At 40.5% G+C, this 16,674-nt stretch overlaps 2 protein-coding genes across 2 annotated transcripts; one reads left to right on the forward strand and one right to left on the reverse strand.

Annotated features, from left to right (window-relative positions):
• Positions 1 to 2,969: 2,969 nt before the first annotated feature.
• Positions 2,970 to 8,099, forward strand: fkbp3 (FKBP prolyl isomerase 3). The gene is made up of 7 exons (XM_035420928.1): positions 2,970 to 3,128; positions 3,496 to 3,597; positions 4,315 to 4,416; positions 4,681 to 4,816; positions 5,442 to 5,509; positions 7,378 to 7,475; positions 7,842 to 8,099. The coding sequence occupies exons 1-7, from the start codon at positions 3,024 to 3,026 to the stop codon at positions 7,894 to 7,896; spliced, it is 666 nt and encodes a 221-aa protein (XP_035276819.1). The 5' UTR covers positions 2,970 to 3,023; the 3' UTR covers positions 7,897 to 8,099.
• A 2,098-nt stretch (positions 8,100 to 10,197) lies between these two features.
• Positions 10,198 to 14,520, reverse strand: faua (FAU ubiquitin like and ribosomal protein S30 fusion a). Its single transcript, XM_035420590.1, has 5 exons — positions 14,436 to 14,520; positions 13,539 to 13,620; positions 12,571 to 12,715; positions 10,830 to 10,885; positions 10,198 to 10,578 (listed from the first exon to the last, which is right to left on the reverse strand). The coding sequence occupies exons 2-5, from the start codon at positions 13,611 to 13,613 to the stop codon at positions 10,453 to 10,455; spliced, it is 402 nt and encodes a 133-aa protein (XP_035276481.1). The 5' UTR covers positions 13,614 to 13,620; positions 14,436 to 14,520; the 3' UTR covers positions 10,198 to 10,452.
• Positions 14,521 to 16,674: the final 2,154 nt, after the last annotated feature.

Consider the following 16,674-nt stretch of genomic DNA (forward strand, 5'->3'; position numbering starts at 1 on the left):
TCTTTGCATGGGGGGATGGCAAACTCTGACTTCTTGATAAGCTACTATATACTTTACCCATACAATCTTTTTAAAGTTAGTGGCCTTTTACTGTATTTCCTCTTTTTTCTGTTGCCAGAGTGTTCAACAACCACATGTACAGTTCCAGCTTTTACATTTTTTAAGGTTAGACACTGATAAAATAAAATTCCAATTGAATGGAAATCGGTACAATTGGACTAGGACCGTCAGCAGTCACTTGACGTGTTCTCATCAAAATACTGTCCTCTAATTAGACCAAATGCTCTACTTTCAGAGCTGATAGGTTCTCGCATATCCAGTGCTTTTGAAGTCTTTTAAAAGCTTGGTGCAATTGCACATGTTGCACCACTGGCATTATATTGTGAAAGTATTTTCAAAGACATATTTGAAAGTAATTGCAAATACATGCAAATGCTCCTTAAATGTATATTCAAATACATTTGTAATTTACTCAGTATTTGTAAATGCTGAATTTCAAAAAATTTCTAAATAAGTATTTAAAAGTAATAAAAATATTTTAAATATGTATTTGACCCAGGTCTGCTGCCTACTATTCACACTTTTTGTATGAAGCAGAGCTTAAAAGGGTCGATTAAAAAAAACTTACTTCAAAAAAAGTTTAAATAAAGTCATTCATGTTGCAAGTATTCTCTCAGTGCAACTTCAAGGACTATACCTGTGTCTCTATCTTGCATCTCTAAGTGAAACTGATCTATCATATCCGAGCAGGCTATTAGAGGAGAATTATGCAATTTAGTGCGCTCACACGCCCTAAAGGTCATAAAATTTCATGCATTTCGACGAAATTGAACATGTAGTTGTTTTTCAGTGTCTTCACCATCACTTTCAATCGAATTATGCAAATTGTAATCCTGAACGAAATGTGTCGTTTCCAGGGCCGGATCATGGTCCCGTGAGGCCCCTGGGCATGTCTTTTGGAGCCCCCCCCCCCCCCCCCCCCCAACAACAATATTAAATGATAACCACTAAACAGTGTGCTAGTGTGCCACTGTTGTAAGTCGCTCTGGATAAGAGCGTCAGCTAAATGCCTATAATGTAATGTAATGTAACAACACCACAGTGTGCATTTAGCATACTTGTTCATTTGGGCTAGCTAATAAGCTGTCAATGAGGTTTTTATTCCCACGTCCACAGCATCCCATGTTTTGAACTAATAGTAGTTTTGAACTAATAGCACTAATAGTTAGCTAGCTAGTAGCTTTGATTTAAGCATCATGACTATGGCATGCTGTTTTAACATTTATTCAACCCACTGTAGCTAGCTACCCCATTATCTTATACCCCTTTCACACAGACGACCCGTGAACAAATGCCACCTAACTAACTGGTTAAGTTGTGTGCCACCTATCTAGTTAGACAGCTGATTTTCAGGCCGATAGCTAGTTAACTAGCTGGCTTTTTAGTGCAGCTAATTTGGTTGTAAGGGCAGCTAGCTGGCAAAAATTGCAGCTAGCTAACTCAGTGGCATAGGTTTCGTTTGAATGTTGGGGGGACACATTAAGTGGGAGGTCTGGGTGGTTCTCCCCCAGGAAAGTTTGAGTGTCAAACACTTAATTTCCTGCATTCTGGTGAATTTCTATGCACCAGTTTGTGCCTTTTCTGCATCAATTTATGGTGGAAATGCTTCTTTCATGTTTTTATTGGGGGGGACAAATGTACGTGTTCTAAATATTGGGAGGGACGTATACCCTGTGCCCCCCCCGCCCCCCCCGAAATCTACGCCTATGTGCTAACTAATTTCTGTTAGCAAGCTGAATCATATGGGCAGCTAGCTAGGGAAAATGGGCAGCTAGCTAAAATAAAGGGATAGCTAGGTACAGTAAGTCAAATAACGAATGGCTTGCAATAATATGACGCCCATCATACTATCTGAGCTGTACAGCGCTGTACTCTCCAAGAGGCTCTCGTTTTAAGCATGCACTGCATGTACCAAGGGGCCCAGGTGTTGCGCTCGATGTATGCACCAAGGGGCCTGGGGGCCCTAGTGGTCAACTCACGCTTTAAGCACCGAGGGGCCTCACATTGTAAGCGCTGCAGGGCCCAGGGGCCCTAGTGGTTAGCTCATGCTTTAAGCACAGAGGGGCCCACGGACCCTCACACTTTAGGTGCCGAGGGGCCCAGGGGCCCTAGTGGTCAGATCACGCTTTAAGTCCCAGGGGCCTAGGGGCCCTAGTGGTCAGCTCACCCTTTAAACGCCAAGGGGCCTGGGGGCCCTCACACTGTAAGCACTGAGGGGTCTGGGGGGCCCTAGTGGTGAGCTCAGATTTTAAAAACCAAGGGGCCCGCGGGCCCTCACATTGTCAGCGCTGAGGGGTCTGGGGGGCCCTAGTGGTTAGCTTACGCTATAAGCACCCAGGGGCCTAGTGGTCAGCTTGCGCTGTGCCGTGCGCACTGAGGGCCCTGGCGTTCAACTTCCTTCGGAAGGCTTGGGCCATGCACCGCGCAAGGACTGAGGCTTGGAGGCCCCCTGGCAGTTTGAGGCCCCGGGGCACTGGCCCCACTGGCCCGGTCCATAATCCAGCCATGGTCGTCTCCATGTCCTCCAACCCAAGTCTGTCACAAACCCTGGTCTACAGTATAGCTATTTTACATGATACTAGTTGTGGCAATTCGCAAAATCATGCAAAATCGCATATAAATTTTCGAAAGATGGAATCTAAGAAAAAAAAGAAGAAACATGGTGTCCGTCTTAGCGTTAATGACTGAACACGCGTTATATTCTATGCATTCTGTATGCCTATACCAGGATTTTCTCCCAATTCCGAATCCTTTTCACCAGCCCTTCGTTATTATTACTACCATTACATTACTAAGTATTCCTACTACTGTTGTCCCGCCCCGCCCACAGAGACTGTAAAAAATATGGACAAAGCTACTGTGATGTCACCCATTGATTCTCCGTGGTCCCGCCACACTTGCTCCGTTATTCACGGTTAGTCCATCCCACAACGAGTTGAAAGGTCGATTGAGTTAACTTTAAGATGGCTGCTGAACCGACTAGGGAATGGAGCGATGAGCAGCTCAAAAGTGATGATCTCCCCAAAAAAGACATTATTAAATTCTTACAGGACAATTCCGCAAATTCGGTATGTTTCCAAATGTGATTCATGCCGGTGTGTTTATTTTACAGGAGTGTTCACTTCAATGGATGTACGCACATTCCGAGCAAGCATGCCTGCTGCGGATTCTGGCTAGCTTGCTAGCTCAGCCCTTTCTTGCATACCCCGTCGGCGTGCCATTCAGTTATAAATAAAACAAAATGACGTCCTCAGGGATTTCAACTTCAACTACAATTTTTTTGCTCGGTAGATACATATTTTGCTTGTACCGATATTATTCACATGTTGACAACCCAGATATAATTAGCTTGCTAGCTAGAGATGGCTTGGCTGAACTGTTTGTTGAAAATTAGAGTGCTTGTTCATGTTTTCACGCAGACTGCTCTTATTTCAGTTTCTTTCAGAACATAAACTAATGGGCAACATAAAAAATGTTGCAAAAACCGCGAAAAAGGAGCAGTTGATCACAGCATACAATCAGCTTTTCGAGAGCAAGGTATGTGGGTTACTTTCTGCAGTGCGCTGGATTTTGCTTGAGCAGGCATACTGCCATGTAACATTACGCTATGGATGCGCCTGTGCCCAGGCGCTCCCATAGTTCAGGTTTAGAAATTACACTGATAATGCATTGCACCCAGTCCAGGTTTTATTAAAAGCAGGTTAATAAATTGAATGCAGACCGCTTGTTTGCACTAACCTGCTTACTGTAAGACTTGCACTGGCTGAAACTGCTATATTATTCATTTTCAGCTTTTAAAATGTATTTTTAAACATAAAGATTTTATAAACAGAATGAAAAAGCCTTATGAATTTTGTGTAAATTAATGGTGTGATATATCCTTTCCTTATGAAAGGGACATAGAATTATAATTGAATAATAATGAACCTTTGTTCACATCAAAGGTAATGAATGTTGATTAATAATGAGTTTCAATTGCTCTTAAAAGTCCTGTTATACTTGTACACCCTAAGGCAGAAATTATGCCAAAACACATCCATGTAAATTACAGGCTTGTGCTTTTGGAAAGTGAAATGTAAATGGCTTTCCGAAGCACTGGACATTTTGTCAGTGCTGGACATTCTAAAGTTGTATGCTTGCTTTAGCACAACCAGGACTCAAATTAGCATTTATAATTTTTAATCAGTTGAGTGTGACATATGCAGTGCCTTTAATTCTGTCTTTTACTTGTGCCCCCTTCGGTGGTGTGGTTAGAAGTTCAAAGGCACTGATCCTGTTGAGGATCTCACAGAACAGGTCAAAGATGTGAAGGTTGACGAAAAACCAAAAGAAGCCAAAGTGGTTCCAGTTGATGAGGTAAAGCTTTAAGATTTCCTTTCTCATGTTGCCGTACACAAGTCCCTGCTATCCTGAGTCAATACTGAGGTGAAACCAATGTAGAAACGAATGGCTTTCAGGAAGGAACAGTAGTGTTATCAAGAGCATGGTGCTGTGCACCTAATCCTCCAATGCTTTAGGATGCTTTTGGAATTAGATTCTTATTTCGATCTGTAGTCTTTGTGTACTACTTGAGCCATTCTGTCCCTGTGACTTCCCTGCAAACAATGAGTTTTTTGGCAGGGTCCTCCAAGATACACCAAATCAGTGCTGAAGAAAGGAGACAAGGCCAACTTTCCTAAAAAGGGTGACACCGTGAGCTGTTGGTACACAGGGTCACTGGAAGATGGCACAGTCTTCGACACCAACATCCCCTTAAGTATGTAGCCCCACAAGGATGCACAGCATTTACAGTAATAAATGCCCACTTTCCTTTAATATTGTTTAAAATAAATACCATAGAATGTTTGCTTGTCTGCGTTTTCCAAAATTTGCTGACTTTGCAATGTTGAGATGGAACTATGAACACAACTGGGCATTCCAACCTATGTTTAAATGAGTACATTTAAGTACCTATTTTTGTGTGCTGAAAATATACGGTACATATTTGCAGATAAACATATACGCCGCCTATTAATGTAAAAAAGTTAAATAACATTTATAACCTGCATTTATGTTTTGTGATCACCTGAGCACTATTTCTGTAATACCAGTTTTTGTAAAGTTGCATATTGTTCTGGCCAATGCATGGACGTGACCCGTTGAAGTAAATCTGGGCCTCAAATGTGGCCCACTTCTAAAATTGGTAGCCCACTGCTGCTATAGCACATGGATTTTTATGAGGGTTCCAGTATAGTTAATAGGGCGGTGTGGTGCTTTCAGTCTAAGATTATGTTGTGTGTATTTTTGTAAATGAATTACCGACAGGCCTTTAAGTGAGCAGAATTCAATTGTGCAGTGTCTGAAACTCAAACTGTGTGAGAACTGACCTTTCTCTCCAACAGCTGCTAGGAAGAAGAAGCAGACCAAGCCACTGTCCTTCAAAGTTGGGCTGGGGAGAGTTATAAGAGGGGTAAGTTGGAACCTGTGTGTCCGTCCTGCTTGGGAGGTGGAAGAGAAGAAGGCAAAGTCTGTCGTTGTGACTGCCATTAAGTCATTAGTCACAGTCTGCTAGGTTAGGCTGTAGTTGTGTTTGTGGACTTGCTAGACATTCCAACTCAATTTTTCAAAACTCCACACATTTCATGTTAGCATACATTTCCTTTCTTAAGTCAGTTTGGGTATCTACTCTATTTCCATAAGAGGACATTTCAAAATAATAGCTAAGAGACAGATTTATTTCAGCTTTTATGTACTATATCAGATTTTCAGAGGGTCAAAAGTTTACGTACACTTTGTTGGTATTTGGTGCCGTTGCCTTTTAATTACTTAACTTGAATCAAACGCTTGGGGTAGCCTTTCTAGCTGATGTCTTGAGGTGTTGCTTCAGTATTTCTAGATAATCCTCCTTCCTTGTGATGCCATCAATTTTCTGAAGTGCACCTGTCTCTGAAAAACACTCCCACAACATGATGCTGCCACTCCCATGCTTCACAGTAGGGATGGTGTTATTCGAATTAAAAGCATTACATTACATTACATTACAGGCATTTAGCAGACCGCTCTTATCCAGAGCGACTAACAAAACTTTTTTACATACTATTTTTACATTGTATCCATTTATACAGCTGGATATATACTGAAGCAATTTCGGTTAAGTACCTTGCTCAAGGGTACAACGGCAGTGTCCTACCCGGGAATCGAACCTGCGACCTTTCGGTTACAAGTCTAGTTCCTTACCCACTGTGCTACACTCCGTCCAAAAGCCTCACCATTTTTCCTCCTTACATAGTGCTGATCATTATGGCCAAACAGTTAAATTTTTGTTTAATCTGACCAGAGAACACTCATCCAAAAGGCTAGGTCTTCGTCCTGGTGATCACCTTCAAGTTTAATTCTGGCTTTTTTATGCCAGTCTTGGAGTAGGGGCTTCTTCCTTGCGCGACAGCCTTTCAGGCCATGGCGATGTAGGATTCTATTAAAGGTGGATGTAGATACTTTGGTACCTGATGCCTCCAACTCCTTCAACAGTTCCTTTGTTGGCTTGAGGTTCAGTTGAACCTTTCGGACCAAAGTTCGTTCAGCCCTGGGAATTCATTTTTGCCACCTTCCTGAACGATGCACTGTGTGGTCCCCAGATTTTTATATTTGCATACAATTGTTTGTACAGATGCTCATGGTACCTTCAGTTGTTTGGAAATTGCTCCTAAGGAGGAACCTGACTCGTGGAGTTCCACAATTTTTTTTTTCTGAGGTCTTGGCTGAGTTGCTTGGATTTTCCCATGGTATCAAGGGCAAAAAGTTTAAAGAGACAGTCAACTTGGAGTATGTAAACTTTTGACCCACTGGAATTCTGATATAGTGAATTAAAGCTGAAATAAATCTGTCTCTAATTGATTGTTTTAAAATGACCTCTGATGTGAACAAAATAGATGCCCTAATTGACTTGCCAAAAGAAATGTATGAAAAACTGAGTTTGAATATCTTTAGCCTAGGCGTATGTAAACTTTTGGCCTCAACGGTAGCTCATCCTGTTGACTGAGCTGATCCCCATCAGATGAGGATCATTACAGCAATGAGACAGGCCTCTAAATATTACCAGTCATTTCAGATTGGGAGAAAAGGGAAACAAATAGATTGGTTAAAATGAATAAAGGAAATGAACATGATGTATACCTGCTAAATAAAGTCTATATTGGTTTGACAAAGAAAAGTTTGGTTTATATGACCAAAAGGTACCATATGTAAAGAAAGAATGCTATCGATATTACAATCTGGATTTAGCCATACAAAAAATGTTCAAGTTATTGTGATATTTATGAGCATGTTTCCTGTCTTCAGTGGGATGAAGCTCTTCTGACGATGAGCAAGGGAGAGACATCAAGGCTGGAGATCGAGCCAGAGTGGGCATATGGAAGGAAAGGCCAGCCAGACTCCAAGTATCCTTTACTGGCCAAATACGCTGAAGTTGATCATTGGTTCTTTTATTGTTTTGTTGTCAGTTTTTAACCAACCAGGGACATGAAAGTGACTAAAAAGGTTGTCATCACTTTGTTTTACATTGGCATTCAACTGGGAATATTGGCCTGGGGAATTCTGTATTCCTTGGGAAGGGGCGCGTACCAGTGTTTCATGGCTCTAAAATATGAGGGTATGAACTTTTATATGCTGAGACCAGCAAAGTAAACTTTAATAGAATAGAATTGAAACTGTAAATGAATTTTTACTCTCCATTTTAACTTTGTATAGGATGCCAAAAGCAACCAACTTCCACCATGGCATTTCCTTAACCTGCCGCTCACCAGAATTCCGCCGAATGCGAAGCTAATTTTTGAGGTTGAACTGGTGGCCATTGAATGAGACGCATGCAGCCCTGGAACAGAAGCAAGCCATCCCCGTGAAACTGTTTCTTTAACACAGTAACACTGTACATGCTTTGCACTTTGATCTCAACGTTTGAATTTCTGAATTGAGATGAAACGAAGTTACTTTTCTCTTTGCTTATATTTTCCCAATAAATCGCACATTTGTTGTAAAGCCAAATAAATAAGTTTTGCAGACAACTTGCATTCGCGTTTTGTTCCTGGCACAAGATTTCAGACATTTAGAACTACACGCAAGTGGGTATTCAGCTGTGTTTGTGTGTGCAAGTGTGTGTGGGGTGCAATCATCCTGTCTCTGGTATGGTATGGTAATTGAAAACAGTCAGAATAAACATTTTAAAAAATCAGAATGCAGGGTTTTTTTTTTTTTTTTACCATTTGCTTCTCAATACTTATCCCACAAGCAGGTGCTGAGCTTCAGCAAGTAGTATTCCTCTTGGACCAGTGCGGAAGTGCTGCATTGCCTGCAGGTTTTCAGTGCATTTCAGCACTTGATTGCTTAATTTAAGTTATTGGTTGGCTAATGAGCCCACACCTTGTTTCCAAGGCCTAAATTGGCAGCTGATCAAAAGGGAACTACAAAAAAACTACACTGCATCCCTCCAGGACCTGAGTTCAACACACCTGACTTAGACACAAGGGGGCTGCTGCTTTCAGTTTGCATTTGACTGCAGGTTAAAACTGGTTCAGCTAAATGTGCTTTCCAGGGTTTAGCATGCTAAACGATTGTCATAAAAACAAGCACAGGGTTCAGCTTAAACACCGCTAATACTGCAGTTTAACCAGATATACCATCAAGTGATCCGGCCTTAAGATCTGCCCAACGGGAGCGATTTGAAGGAACATCTGTATTATAATAATGGTCCATGTTGTAAGTTCAAATAGTCTCAGCAAATGGTGAAACAGTAATGTGGTCTCAGTTTGTCAGTTTCTTCCTACAGTATACAGGCTATTTCACTATTTGCTTATGGAAGTCAGAAAATTTAACTGATAAGCATCACATGGACCAATAGGCCTACACATATCCAAGGTCTGAAAATCACTACTTGTTGAACTAGCCACTGTGTCTGGTGGCTGAAAACATTTTACCATAAACTTGGACATTTTACCAGATCCCAATTTTTTCGCACATGGAAATTAAAATCAAACAGCACAAGTAGTCACTGCTTTGTAAAACGTTTAAAAATCTTTAAGGCAAACCAGATTTCAGAATGTACCTAAATGCACAAACAATAGTAATTGCAATATTTATTTTCTTTAACGAAGGCAGGGCTACCAAAGTTAGAGCTACATCTCGAATAAAACTTATAACACGTGACACTCCTGAGTGACGTGTTGACATCTTTTTCCACAGCTGACTAATGTTAGATAATTTTTGTTGATTTCTTTCTTCCATGGGGGCGACATAGCTCAGGAGGTAAGAGCGATTGTCTGGCAGTCGGAGGGCAGTCGGAGGGTTGCCGGTTCAAACCCCACCCTGGGCGTGTCGAAGTGTCTTTGAGCAAGACACCTAACCCCTAACTGCTCTGGCGAATGAGAGGCATCAATTGTAAAGCGCTTTGGATAAAAGCGCTATATAAATGCAGTCCATTTACCATGTGTTCCGGGATTTGTTTTTCGACAGGTTTATTTCTACATGGCAATGTGTTTGGTAAATTGGTCCCGTTTACTCAACACCGACATAATTCACTTTCACATGATCCAACATATAAATATAGCCTACTAATGTTTCGCAATATTAAAATGATCTGAGCAGTAGCCATCTCACTTTACACCTCAGTCAAAACGTGTGCAGCAGGTTCAATTTAAACCACAGTTAGTGACCTCTACTGGCAGGTATGAACAAGACACAGCAACCCTGTTTAGGCTAAAGCGCAGGTGCGCATTAATCCGCAAATTCTGAGGACACAGGAATCACGTTTGCGAGACCACGTGACTGGTTCTGGACAGCGCAGGTTTAAACTACTTCTAAACTGAAGCTAAGCTATTGACAGAGCAACAACCCCAAGGTGGCTGCGCATCCACTAAATTTAAACCACTAAAAGCCCATAGACACTGGTGCCCTCTAAGAGTTGAATTTGAGATCCCTGGATTTTTATAGCTGGTGTATGAAAGGCTTTCCTTTTCATTTAGAAAATCTGCTCCCAACATCCTAGGACTACTTTATTTAACCTATAGGTTTTTTAAATACTGGCCTTTACAAAAAGTACATACTTTGAGACAATGTTTTTGAGTGAAGACAACATCTAAAACATTCACTTTGGGGAAAAAAACTCGCTTGAGAACATAAGTATGCACTTTATTTTGATTCTTACAGTAGAGACCTGATCAGGTTTACATTCACATCCTCAAATGAAACTACTCGCAAGCTGAAAAAATCAGAAATAGAAACCAGTAGCCAAACGCCAGATTTAGACTTTATGCATAGTCTGAATTTGGTGCTAAAGGATGTGCTTTTGCAGATCTGAAGTATCCAGGAATCTACAACGTGCATTTCTCCATGTCCTTGCTCTACTGGGGGTTTGGTAGGGTTCTAAGAGTTGGCGTTGGGGCCCTTCTTCTTGCCAAATGTGGGTACCACATTGACAAAGCGGCGGTTGTACTGAATGCGCCGCTTGGCACGTCCGGTCTTCTTCTTCTTCTTCTCCTGTTTGTCCACCTGAAGAAAAAGGAAAAATGTAACCAACACAGTCCTTTGGGCAACTGCGGCCACAGTTCATCGAACCCCCACCCCCAGAGCCTGGGTGATGAAAGCACCCATACATTGCAGATCTCCTGGTCCAGGGTGGGGTAGACTTTAAACACACTACAAACACAAACCTTATTCCCGGCAGAACATATCACTTACAGGAACAGAACCACTGAATATGTTCAAGAGCCATCTGAAAGCAATCTTATTTTGACACTGACCTTGGGTGTCTGTCCCCGCACTTTCCCAGCACGAGCCAAGGAGCCGTGGACCTTACCTGTGTGGAAACAAAGCTTTCAGGTAAGACCAGGTTTCATCTGACCAACATCTCTAGACAGGGAGGCAATTTCCCATACAGAAGGAGCAGAAGCCTGTATACATTTTCTTTTACACGTGACTTGTATTTAATCTACCTTCCATGGGAGAAAGCAGACAGAAAACAAAATATTTCCTGGAGTAGGGGGGCGAAATATGAGTAAATGGGAAAACTGAATGTGAATATAAAGAATACAGCACCCTTCACCAAACTACTGCAATTAAAAATAAAAAAAGTACAATATGTCTATGCTGAATAAAGACTTAACAAGATTATTAACATGAATGAATGAATGCCTGGAACATGAATGCTATAAAAACAAATAATGGAGATACAAAATAGTGAAATTATGCCATTTAAACAAGTTAACAAGTTAAATTTCTATTTAAGTTTCAAAGAGATGCAGTCTCTTATTTCCTCATTCTTCGGGGTTGTAAATAAAATCTTGCCTACTCGCCATCAAGATAATGTATGAAAACATTAGCTAGCCCACTATCTCTCACAAATGCACATAGATGACAAATCAGAGATTTTGCCATCAATATAAATAATAACATTACATTTAATACTGACAGTGGCATTTAAGTTTACTTTAAGTTACTTAAAATGGTCTGAGAACTTCACCCACAAGACTGAATGAGTAAACGGAACAACTGCTGAATTGTCCAACAGAACAGGGTCATACGTCACTGAAGTGTCCCTGCGAATGCCACACACGGTTTTAGGAAAACATTCAACTTTATCCCGCTTAAAACCACAGAAAGAGGAAGATGACAAAAAACTAACAAAAAAAAAACTACAAAAATCCCCTAAAGTTGTGTTGTGAGCCAATTTCTTGAAAAACCCAGATTTGCATTCTGCACATTTTCCACACCCAATTAAAGATCACAAAAGAGCCCTATAACTACAGCCTATAGGAGATGGAATAAAGAAGGAAAGCTATGGAATCCTGCATCTCCACACACTTATGTCTGCGGAAAGCATCCAGATTACTGATGTTTACGGGTGATCACTGAAATACAACTTCAAATACAACACAACACCAGCTATTCCCAGCCTCAGGAAACAAACACAGAAATACAGTTGTCTTAACTGCTGTTCAACTACTGATTAGCTTAATGTAAAAAAGATTTTGTTGTGTTGTCTCAGCACACTCCCAAAAGGGGGTGTGAACTGTCAAGAACCCAGATGTGCCGCAATGTTCAATAAGCTAAAACCCTCACATACTATTGGAATATTGCATTACATGGAGAAACGTGATTGGTTAAGGCACCGTAAACAACAATCAACATACAGTGGTTGTTGCTGATGTACTGAAATTGCGTTACAAGCCAAGGACATATTTCACTGACCTAAAACAGCCATATGCCAGAAGTCTGTTGTTGTGCTGGAGAACTTTAAGCCATGAGCTTCACACTAACTGGATGTAAGGTAGGGATATCCGCTATGGTTTGTGAGTGTAATGATGTCTGCTGCTGCACCAAGCTGATTCGCAAACTCCCGTACCATCTCAAGAAATGGGTGGCGGTCAAAACTAATCAGTCTGCTTTGAAGCCATTGGTAGAAAGGCCCAAAGAGGTGTGGATAAGGACAGTGTTTGTGAATGTAGATATTGTGAGATCAGGGCTTCAATTACAGCGACATACCTCCCAGAAGCCTGCCAGTCACTTCCAGGGTGCAGTTCTCAGACACCCCACAGTGCTCCAGGAATGCGCCATCCTCCAGGGGGGTGCCAGAAAGCAGCAGTACCTGATCTTCCACTGCAAGTCCCTCAAGGGCCTGAATCTGGGCCTGAATTATAAAAGCACATCCAAACCACACCTTAGTGGAATGACCCACACACAAGCATTTAACTTCCCCTCCCCCCCAATAACATGCAGCGCACTCTGATCAGTCTATAGTCACAATGTATAAACGTCCAAATATGTACTGAAATAACATTAACAAGCCTGTGAATTCAGTCAATATATCCAGACCCATCCTCCTACCACATGGGACAAGTTCATTGGTCAAATGTTGTTAATAATCCTTAGTCATGCAGTCAAATTGAATCCCAAGGGTGTCACAGTGTGCAGCTTTTTGCGTTTTCCTCTCAATCAGCAGCCAATTAAGGCCTTGAGAACAAGGTGTGTGAATTCCTTAGAAAATCAATGACTTAAATGAAACACGAGAACACCTGAAAAAACCAGCAGACATTGCACTGCGCAACCCCCTCCCCCACCCCCACCCACCATTAATGGAGTTTGACACCTGTAGATTACACGGATCCAATAGTCATGCATCCAAGCTAAAAAATCACAGGTTTTCTTCTATACATTACACAAGGCCTTTTAAAGGCAGACAAGACTCTTCTTAGCACTGGAATACATATGGTTCAAATAAGGAGCCTGCATAGCTTTCATTAAACATCAATTGGTCCTCATGTTCGAAATTCTTTATTTCGACTGTGGATGGGACAGAAAAATCAACACGACCAGTACTGCTGGAAAGCCTATCCACACTGAAAAGGTATGGACGACTATACAACATGAATGAGTCAAAAGGAATACCCATAAGCATGTGTAAGTACGACGACTCCTCACTACATATATACACTAATAATCCGTATCCTCACCTTAACGTCCTCAACCGTCTCCTGGCCCGTCAGGTGAAGGGTGTGAGTGTTCTGTCCGCGTACGAAGAGCTGCATCTTGAGTCTGAAACACACAATGGGACGCTGGCATCAACACTCAAGCGTCTACACGCCTGTCACCGTGGTGCACATTAGATTAACGGTATGTTTACAAATGGAGTACTCAATATACATTTCATATGCTCTCCCAAAACATGCTAAGACAATATTTTTATCAATAAACTTTAGTATTAACTCCGACGTTGTTAAATTATCAAACTTAAGTGTCTCGCAGTTATCGGTTTGCATTATAACCTAATAATTAATCCAGACAATCAATACATTACCACAAGTTAAGACATCAGTTGAGTACAGTCTCAAGTTCGACCATTCCGACTTGAATTGCTACCACATATCTCCGAAGACCGGTGATAAAGTCGGCTTGGGAAAAGTCCCAATGCCGTCACCAAGCGACATAGGGTGCTATGTGAATTTCCCAAATACTTAGCTAGCGAGCCAACTTGCAGAAACAAGTGTGCCACCTACTACTACTGTTAATGGACCGTTTAACTTGCCCCGAAGGTTACGGTATTAATGAAATACGTAACGTAGCTAGTTTGCTGTATTCAATCGTTTATGAGACGTGAACAGCCAGCTAACTAGGTCGGCGGGTACCAGAGCCTCATGCTAACTTGTTAGTTAGCCAGCTGGCTAATCGTGAATAGGGCCTATCCGGTTTCAAGATACATCCATTAAATTATCACTCGTACAGTAAAATAAGTTCAAGAAAATGGCATAAATGATCATGCATATATTTGCAATTGTACACGGATATGCCATTCGTAATTTTAATACTTCAAAGAGGACACATTATAGCACATGTACTCAGGAGCAGCATACCTCACGCTATCTCTCTCCACGCTCGGAAACGAAAAGGCCTTTTTTACGTTCCGTATAAGCGCATGTGCATGCGTGGGGATGATGGGAAATATTCTACGTAATCAGAGGAGGCGCTTTGCTTATTGCTTATTTTTACACAGTCTATACTTATTGCTTCTTTTCGACCATACAGTCTGTGTTTTCGACACTGGTACTTTAATGCAGTAATGTATTTAACGTAATCCAACCTCCACATTCGACAGATGGGACCACCATTAACTTTGGAGAATGATTGAAAGGTAAAATATAAAAAGTGGTCAACAATGAATTGTCAACATTTAAATACAGTATATTGATTGTATTCAATGTGTATCTCAGGCCTGGAGGCTTACCTTGTATTTCATAAGCTTAACTTGTATTTCATAAGCAGCTTTATGTGCGTAACTTGATGCTTCGTACACGAGACAATACATCAAAATTAAGTCTAAATCAAAATCTAAATATCGTCATAGAATTCCAGATCTTGACCCTAGGGATCTAGAGGTGGAGCCCCAGATTGAACTTCAGATGGAGACTTCCATTAAGTTGGAAAATTATGGAAAGGTAAAATGTAAGTAAATATAATAGAAATATAAAAGTAAAAAAATAGAAAAAGAAAACAGTTTCATTGAAGTGGATCTAAAGCAGTGTTCACAGACCTCACTAATGTAAGATCTGTGCTTCCACTTAAAAATGTCACCATGGCCATGAAAGAAATGATGAAATAATGACAATTAACTAATAAAAAGTTATTTTGCTGGTGTTTGGAGAGAATAATTACAAATACAACCTTTGTCTTCAAGAAAATTTCCCTTAAATCTCTTCAGCTATCTGTCTATCTATGTATCCATATTTCTACGCACTCATAAAATTATTCGTAAATTTGCGGATTTGAATAAATGTAATACATATTCAGGAAAGGTAGGGAAATTAATTGAATTCAAATTTATTCAAAGGTTCATATCAGAAATTGAATATTCTTTGAAAAGGAAAAGAAAATTGGAGATAAAAATGGACTGGACTCAAATCCCAAATTTCCAAATTGTTGGCTGCAGCCATCTGGAGCTCCCAGACACAAAAAGACGGGTGTGAAAGGGTCCAAATGCAGCTCTGTGGCAAAGTCCCCTCAGACACCACAAAAAGTTACTGCCATCAAAGGTAGACAAGACTAAATAATTATCGAAAACATTCTAATTGGTGTACATTGACACAATAGCCAACTCATAACTCATGCTCAGGGAAATTATATTCAATCATGTAGTTCACTTTTGTTGTAGTACTGACATGTTGTAGTTGTTTGCTGTAGCTGCAGTTGTTGTGAAATACATTTTGGCTAAAATTGACCATTCAGTTTTTTTTTTTACTTTGCATTTAATCTGTGAACCCACATATTTGCATACGTACACATTTAAACTGTATTATGTATACAAATACATGTTTTCAGGCCTACAGTGGAGGTGGTAGAATATAATTTAAAAAAATATACTAGACCTTTTCTACACACATTAGAAATATAATTTCTGTAGTTGTTACTGCTGTTATTAATAGTAGCCTTTAAATGTGTTTGTCACTGCTCTTTTAAAATATTTATTTAAAAAATGCAATTACAAAAGTGTTAAGCTGAATTTATATTTCCTCTTTATAGGCCATTTCAAAAATCTACTTTTATCTACCTCTTCATGAACCATTATTTAACAAACCATAGTGGATTACTTTTATTTCACTTTATCCATGGTAAGAACAGTTAGCCTGCCTGACATTAAGGGAAACACACTGCTTAACATTCTGAACTGGCAGGTCGGTATAGATAACTTTACATTATGGATACCTATTTTTGCTGGGGTGGTCAACAACTGACCAAAAATACGAGTATAGCCCAGAAAACACGTTAAAATTCTTGTCAGCTTCTGGCATCCGAATCATAAAAGGCGTCATATTCATGTCTGAATCCGGACGTCATTTCTACGTCCAAAAAAAAAAAAAGTCAAACTTTCATTTTCAACCGGAATCTGACATGGATTACAGTCAGGAAAAGACATCTATAGAACATGGTTTCAACAGACCTGTGCAGACTGGGATGCAATGCCAGTGACAATTTTGCCAGTGGTGATGCCCATCGTTGTTTTTTTTTTTGGTTGCTGTTCTTTATGAATTAATGGCTAGTCATTTTTCTACTAATATAAACCAACAAGTTCCCAATCAGTGGATCTGTGCCCACAGA

Source organism: Anguilla anguilla, chromosome 6 (assembly GCF_013347855.1).
Source record: "Anguilla anguilla isolate fAngAng1 chromosome 6, fAngAng1.pri, whole genome shotgun sequence".
NCBI lineage: Eukaryota > Metazoa > Chordata > Actinopteri > Anguilliformes > Anguillidae > Anguilla > Anguilla anguilla.